This window comes from Parasteatoda tepidariorum, chromosome 6 (genome assembly GCF_043381705.1).
Source record: "Parasteatoda tepidariorum isolate YZ-2023 chromosome 6, CAS_Ptep_4.0, whole genome shotgun sequence".
Lineage (NCBI taxonomy): Eukaryota > Metazoa > Arthropoda > Arachnida > Araneae > Theridiidae > Parasteatoda > Parasteatoda tepidariorum.
In genome coordinates, this window is record NC_092209.1 from 40,295,908 (window position 1) to 40,304,864 (window position 8,957).

Below are 8,957 nucleotides of genomic sequence, written 5' to 3' on the forward strand. Positions count from 1 at the left end.
CACTTTTAAAAAAATTTTTATTAGAAAGGCAATATAAAAACCACAAATAAATATTTTAAATTCCAACAACTACCAAATAATAAAAATAAATACAAAAGATTCTAACCAAACAACCAACATAATAAAAAATAAAACTATTGTGATACTTGATGGCAACAATACTTAGCAGAAAATTATCTAGCCATCTAAATAGATAAACATCTTAATTTATATTATTCATACCACAAATATTAAAAAATAGCACCAAGGACACTTAACATTTTCATAACACTAGATGCAATCATTATAAATGTTATAACAATTAACATGGCCTTGGGTATAAATACTATCATATTAGAATCAATTTCTTTTCACCAGGTCATGCGAAAATTGTCTCACACATTGTGGAATGATAAAGTATATCCAAGAAAGTAACTATTCAAGCAATAAATATTACGATAAACTAATAGTTTCAGATCATCAATAAAAAATTAGTTGAAAGATATTCTCAATAAAATAAATACTTCAGAAGATATATCACAGAAAAAATAGTTAATTTAAATCCACATTAATATATTTTTTTAAAAAACAGTGTTGCATATATCACAGTTACTTATTATATTAAGGCTTAAAATACTTAATATATATAATTGTATAGAAATATATATGCATAACAAAATTATATGTGAACTCCCGATTATCTGCTTTACAGATAATGTCTTGGACTTACTTTCACACATACAAAATGCTTTAATAAATGCAACAACAATTTTGTTCATAAGAGAATCTGTCGTCTGCTAATTTATTAGTGTGAAATTCTATGCCATATTTTATCCACTAGGGATTCTGATGCACAATAATTTGTCTGTGTAAGTTTTTGTTTCATATTTTGTACTCGTAAGATTATGTATGATATTTTCTCTACTTAATATGCTGTCTTGCAACTCTTAACTGCAAACTCCATATATATATATTATTGTTGATGATTAATATATTTTATTCCTCTGCAATGCCAAAATAATGTTTGAAAACGCTAACAAACAACAAGAAAATAAGTTAAGATATTATTTTAACACTTTAAAATACAAATACATAGATATTTCATTGAACATTTTGTGCATTATCTGCAGAATCAACTCATCATAAATTGTCTTGCCATTTAATTCTGCGGAGAATCCATCAGGAGTTCACTATATATATAAATACATCAATTCTAGAAAAGTCTACATTATTTTTTTTTTATAAATTATAACAAATTACACATCATAACAAATTGCACTTCTTTTTTATCAATAACTCACAATAAATTAAAAATTGAAGCATAATACAATTGGTTTGGGGATATCCAATAATTCATATCTTCAAGTGTACTTATTAATGCCAGTATACACAGAAAAATTTACAGGCACTAACTTGTTAAACATATGGACGGGGTTCTAGATTTCATCAAATAAATCTAAGAGACACAATTCGATTTCAAAGTGGCATTTTTATGAAATTCCTTTATCATTAAGGAAAAAAAATGTGATCATAAAAAGAATATTTCACATACAATGGTGCTAAATTTATAAGATGTATACTAGTCTTTTTAAAAATAGTATTGATTTTCTCACAATACATGTCACTTTTATTTAGTGCACTGCTATTGTTTTTATGCAAAAAGTTTCAACAACTTATAGAATAATGGCAGATGACTTTAAATATAGATACACTTTAAAAATTAACAAATCACCATTTGAAAATTAAAAATTTTTATTGCACAATTACAATAAAAATTATAAAATGATTCTAAGCCTGTAATTAGAGCTGTAGACAAAACATAATCTTGTAATATTTTACAGTAATGAAATAATTTTAATTATCAAGCTTTAGGCTCCTTTTAAAAGTTTAATGAAAGCATTCAAGGCTCATTCAGTCAGCTTTTTTTTGAGGGGGGGGGGGAGTAGATTTTGAAAACAGGTTCAATTGCACTAAAATGTTCTAGAACTGATAAATTTTTCAAACTTGATACCAAGTTTAAGAAAAGANGATACTTGGTTTTGGAACTGTTGCTGATGATGTTCCTGGTTTGCAGTAGGACTTTTTTCTCTTAAATATACACTACATCTACTAAACTTATTTAAAGTGGGGGGGGGGAAATCAAAGGACTAAATAAAAAATTTGGAGAAACATTTTACAATATTCACCATAAAAAAAGAAAGCTTCCCTAAAAATCCACAAAATAGATGCTGCACATAGTTCTTGTTATTAATCACAATAATTCAAATGATTTGAATAAACAATACATAAGATATGATATGAATAAATAACAGATGAAGTATGACATGAGTAAATAATAGATCATTCTGGAAAATGTATACATGAAACTGCCCTGAAAACCCTTAATATGGAGTGCTAAGAAACAATGTTTTTTCCTTTCCACGTATTGATCCTTCAATATTGAATGGTTTTTTCTTTGCTTTCAGATAATTAGAATATATGCCAAATATTCCAGTTTCCCTCTTATAAAACAATGCCAAACCCATCAAGAAAACAAACAGTGCAAAGGCAATAAGTACTAGAACAATGTATCCAAATGGTATAACACCTATAAAAATTAAAACATTTTTTAAAAAATTATTTTAAAGAAAATATAAAACTGGTTTTCAATTTTTTTATATTCAGTATATATAGAAAATTTTATAGGCATACAAATAATGCAATTTTTAAAATAAAGTCTTACAAGTTTTTTCTCCAAAAAAAAATTTGTAAGCCTTTCTTACATAAAATTATATTTTAACTTCTCATATTTAAAGAAAATAATAAATTTTGAGTTAAACAAATAATAGTCCTTAAATAAAATTTAAATGACATTAAAAATTACTAAATAAAAAACTTACCAACCCCAGATCCCCGGCTAATTTTAGTTCTGAAATGAAACATAAGTATTAGTTTAATAATATTTGTAGCACAAAATTTCCTTAAAACAATTTTAAAATTCAAATAGTTATCTTTCATTAATAATAATGAAATGATGATCTATAGTTTAACAATTTTGTAATCAAAATTTGTACCCAATAATTTTAAAAAATAAAACATTAATTTTGACATAATCTTTGAATAAATTTTAAAAAAATTATTTTAATTTTAAAAAATAAATAGAAAAATTGGCAAGCACAAAATGGACAAATATGAAAAAGACTTCACATATATATATCAAGTATTTAGGGAACTGTTATGCATCTGCACCAAATCCTGATCTAGAAATACGGGAGCCCTAGGCACAGAACTATAAAGAGCCCCATAGTCATTACTTTAAACTAAATTTACATGTTGCTTAAATATGAAGTATTTTTAAATTATTTATAATACAAGTAAATTAATATATATTAGTAAATTTGAGCTTATATTTATTTCAATTTTTGTTAACTCATAACTCTAATAGGCAATTTACTAATTAATTAAGAAACTTACTCAATTTTAGGGAATTTTCTAAAAAGTATAAAAATTGGGAGAATTTTTATTACACCTGGTTTTAACGAGGAGAAACTAGCAAATCCAGTAGTCTACTGGAAAATCCAGTACAGTTGGCAGCTGTGCTTTGCAAAACCTAATTATGGCTAATAAAACATTCATCTCGAAGAAAAAAGGGTAACACAACATTTTATCCAAACACCACATTTTAATAATTAAATTTCTGAAAAAAATATTGCGTAGAAAAACAAAACACTAAGAAAAAATTCAAAACATCAATAATCTTCTCTTCCCATCTATACAATTAGAAATCAGCTACATAACTCATCAAAATCTTAAATATCCACCTACAATACAATCTTACGATCTGTTTATTTACAAAATTGTCAGATACATCATCAAAATATCAAATATCTCTCACTAATACACCTACACCATTCAATATGTCCGATTCCCCCATAATTCTAATTACATCTCAGTAATACCTAACTACGTTACAACTGAAGCCAGATTATTGTAAGAAATCACCAAATTTAAAAAAAATCCTTAAAAATTGGTGCAGATGCATAACAGTTTGTTCTGAATTTAGTACTCTTATGAGAGAAATAATATCAGTATTTCTACTCATTGCCTTATTTAGGAAACCAAATGTGGTAAACAAGTGGAGAAAATGTAAAAAGGAAAACTAATTAGCTTATAATCAATAGAATTCATGTAGCATAGCTATCAACATGAAAAGGAAAAAAAGGTAATTTACTTAAGATCTCTTGCTTAACACATTCGCTGCCACTAAAAATGATATTTCCATCCTCAGAAGCCGGATTACAAAACAGGGTTTTAATGGTTTAAATGTTCCTTATATTTTCCTAGGAAAACCAGAAAAACGAAGAAGCATATTATTTTCCTGTTTAGACAACGTTTTTTTTTTTTTTCCGACACTCTGAAGTGTCAATGGCACACAGACTTAACGTGTCTTCGTGAGTGCCACTGACGCTCCAGCGTGTGTGATCAATATTCTCCGAAATTACTGGCATATTGCATAAAATAGCAGCTTGAAAGGAATAAAACGGAATACCATTCAAGTATATGTAGTACCATTTATGAAACAATACTGAAAATATTTGTAAATAATACGCACAATATACAGATATTGGCAGTCACGCACATAAAAAAAATCAAACAAAAGTTTTGAAAACCAACCACAAAAAATAAAAAAATAATGCTTCACTAACATGCCGAAACAACCTCCCCGTTGAATTCCCAAAGCCACACTAAACACAGAGCATATAACTTATCATAGGCGATCGACGCGCTAGCGCATCATCGGCATACCAGTAGGTGCCGCTCTGATGCGCTAGAGCTTCGGTGGCAGTGAACGTGTTAATATTTATCAGTATCTATACATAAAATAAAATATAGAATTTGTGTGTATCTGGATTGCGAGAATACCACAGGCACTAAAACTATCGGGTTGGAGGGAAAGTTCTGTCGTATTTTAAAGAAAATATTTGAATTCATTTATAAAAATATGCGTTTAATATTAATCTATTTTATATGCTTCGTTATTTGTTACAACCTGTTGCCATCTTTCACGTAACCTGTGAATTCCTGTTTTGTAGAAATTCTCGTCCTTAGAATTGAAATAGTCAGCAACTGCCTTAGAAACACTTACAAAAGACTTGAATTTTTTACCCGTTAGATAATTTTGCAGAGATCTGAACAGATAACAATCTGATGGTGCAATGTCAGGTGAATACGGTGGGTGACTAAGGATTTCCCATCCTAACGCATTCAGTTTTTGAAGTGTCACCATTGCAGTATGCGGGCGAGCATTATCGTGTTGGAACACTATTCCTTTTCTGGACACTAATGTTGGCCTTTTTTCTTTGATAGCTGCTTTTAATTTATCTAGCTGATTGCAGTACAGAACCGCGTTGATGGTTTTTCCCCGTTTCTGCAACTCGTAGTACACTGGACCTTTCCTGTCCCACCACAAACAAAGCAGTACTTTTCGCTGATGGATACTTGGTTTTGGAACTGTTGCTGATGATGTTCCTGGTTTGCAGTAGGACTTTTTTCTCTTAATATTCTCGTAAAGATTCCACTTTTCATCTCCAGCAACCAGCCTGTCCAAAAACGGCTCCACATTGTCTCTAATCAGATGTGATGAACACATTCTTACACGATCAGACAAATTCTTTTCCGTTATTTCATGTGGAACCCAAACACTTTGCTTTAACACAAACCCAAGAGATTTAATGTGATCTCCAACAGTTGTATGATGAATAACAAACTCTTCTGCAATTTGTCGACTTGTTAAATGTGGATTATTTTCCAACATGGATTGCAAAACATCACTATTGATTGACGACAGAACTTTCCCTCCAACCCAATACATTCAAACTGAAGCTAAATGATCACAAAATTGTATACAAAATATAGAGCCCAATTTTTTATTTTTAAATTAGACTTTTACAAAATAAAATGTTCTCATTGGTTTAGCAACAGTCATTGTTTCTTGGGTTAAGATTGTAAGAACAAAACAAAATATTTGTTCTTCATAACATAAAATCAATAAAATGTAACAATTTAATATCGATTACAATGGCTATAATGCATAGAAATAAGTTAATATTCAGATACATACTTCAATTTTCTGTCATCTGGAACCCCAGGAACATCAGCACCATCAATCAATGAAAATAAGAACACTATGAAAAAAATATATATTTGTTGTTAATCTAACAAAACAATAGGTATTTGTTTATCATCTATAGAGCAACCATTAATTAGTGGCTCTATCATTAGGGCTGCAAGTTTGTCAAGGGGAAAAAAGACCCGAAATTCGCGGGAAATTTTTAAAATTAAGCAGATTCTAAACATAAGAAAGTTCACTATATAAATGATGCAAAAGACAGAAATCGCGCAAATAATGAAAAAAGCTTAAAAAATACACAACAAAAATATTTCTTTTAATTTAAAGCCATATTAATAATTTTAATAAAATTAACAGAATTTAGGTACAAAGTGTTGTACATTGTCACATTATTCTCATTTATGGTTTGTCTTTCATCACTTAATACATTTTTATGCTTAGAAAACGATCTTCCTGCTTAAACGCTGTTTGTAGGCACCGACAAACATGGAATTGCCACTTTTGGATAGCGTTCGGTCTTTGATTTCCAAAACTCGATAAATTTTCCTTCATCAAGAAGCGATTCCTTGACCGTTGCTTTGTAAGAAGTGATTGCTCTGAAAACTCAAGCATTCTACATACAAACTACTAGTTACAAAAGCCTTATGTCCCTCTCATCTAAGAAACCTATCCCTATTTAAGAAATCACAAGAAGCCGCCCAAGAAATATTGCCCAGATATGTAGAAAGGCAGTAGAAAATTCATTGCACAGTGCAATAGCCTGGGTTGCGATTTTTGTGTCAAAGATTTGATTTATAGCATTTTCTTTCTTTTGTGATTCCAATTTCCTTTGTACTCTTACTGACTTCAGGAAAGTAATCCCACCAGTCTCTTACCCTCCCTAAGTGTAGAAAGACCACCTTACTTGACAAGATAGTGATTATCTCTAAACTATTTTCTTGTCATTTTGCAATTGATTCGCTCCCCTAAATATCTAATCAGTTTTACATGTTCAATTTAAGGCTTCAGAAAAGTTAAAAATTCTGTTAAATAAAAATAATAAATTAAAAATGAAAAAAAATTCACATTTTAAGCCATTTTCGTGCAAATTAAAACATATTGAGAAATTCGTGGATTTCAGGAAAAAAGAGGATAATTTCGCGGAAATTCGCGCTGCGACAGACCTGCAGCCCTACTTATCATATAACAAATCATTAGTGTGCAATCCTAAATGTGTCAAATAAATATCAATATTTGGAATTAAAGAAATGGTAAAAATATACTGAGGGTGCCCCTTGGCGAAATTGGCGACTTATGTTGTTTGGCGCCATTCCTGCTTGCGCGGAACGCCGTGAAAACTGGAATGGCTGCCAAAACATAATGATATTTCAATAAAACATTGGAAAATTTCAACAAAACATCGGCAAAAACTTAATAAAATTGCAATGAACCCAATATAAGCAAAATTAATAAACCCAATAAAATGCATTTTGAATCGAAACAAAAAATAATGGAGTAAGCACCGAAAGAAAAGGAAAAAAATAACTACCACAAACAGGACATTTATATCTATTACTATTTGAATCTTCATTCATACACCAGTCAATCACTGCTTTTTTTCCATTGTTATTCAAATCGTACAGAAACTTAAGATATATCTTATTTACTGTAGTCATTTTTAAGACCAGAAGCAAAAGTTACCTTACCAGCCAGTATCCAACGTAGAACTAATGGACCTCTGAAATTTCGTATACCGTTGAACATTTAAAAATAAAGCTAAAATATAAACCAATCCGAATCACGATTGGGTTTCAACATCGCCCAGATTTGCGATCGACCCCTATCACAACTTGACGAGAATCAAGGGGCACCCTCAAATATAGTCTACCCAAAGAAACTTTATTAACAACTTGATTAATTATGACAAGATTTTATTGTAGACTCTTTGGTATACTTACGTACCAGTATATTCTTAGATTATCTTACATTTATGGAGTAGTTAGCACACTACTAATATCAATAAATTAACTTAAGACAAATATATGAATGTCAACTAAAACCAATGAATTAAAACTCAAAAAGTTACAAATAAATATTTCGAATATATAAAATAAATTTTTCTTTATAATTATAATTTCATACAACAAAATGTAAAAAGTTTACAAATTTTTCAATACATACGAGGGTGACATCCGTATTGTGATCCCCCCTCCCAATATAAATGAAGAAAACAGCTATTTAAACTTAGATAAGTTGAAAACAATCAAGATATTTTTAAAAAAATAATAATTGACATATATTTATCGAAAAGATCTGATTTTTATCAATTTCTTTTTTTCAAATGTGAAATTTTTATATTTAACTCTATATTTTAATTTTGTTTCCCTAAAAAAGCTAGACGCTCATGCATACAGATAAGTTTACTTTACTCCAAAATTTATGATAATTTCCTTCCTTATATAATTAAAAAATTCACGAATGATAATCAAAAACTATTTATTAATCACAAATTATACTTCTGATTACTTACTCATCCACGACACAATAAGTAAGATAATACCCATTTTTTCCTTTATTCTTATTAGAAATTAATCAAACTGAAGTCTATAAACAGATTCGATTTATTAGATTACGAAAGATTTATTAAGTTAACTTCTTTTCTACATTAAAAATACTTTCTTTTAAAAAAATTTCAATATAAAAACAATTCAAAAGTTTGTTGACAGCCGTCTCTACGGGAACACGCCTTAGGACTTTTGTTGCCAGTTACCAAATTATTATGCATAATTTAATACCCGTACAAAGCGAAGTACAGGTGGCGGTAGTAGAGTGGACTAATCATAAGACCATACGTGAGGCGTATGGGTCTCTATCTTTTAAGGAATTGGTA

The 8,957-nt window shown here is 29.4% G+C and overlaps 1 protein-coding gene across 1 annotated transcript; it reads right to left on the reverse strand.

Annotated features, from left to right (window-relative positions):
• On the reverse strand, positions 1-8,924 carry LOC107448207 (uncharacterized). The gene is made up of 4 exons (XM_016063324.4): positions 8,598-8,924; positions 6,080-6,143; positions 2,859-2,887; positions 1-2,566 (listed from the first exon to the last, which is right to left on the reverse strand). The coding sequence occupies exons 1-4, from the start codon at positions 8,629-8,631 to the stop codon at positions 2,361-2,363; spliced, it is 333 nt and encodes a 110-aa protein (XP_015918810.1). The 5' UTR covers positions 8,632-8,924; the 3' UTR covers positions 1-2,360.
• Positions 8,925-8,957: the final 33 nt, after the last annotated feature.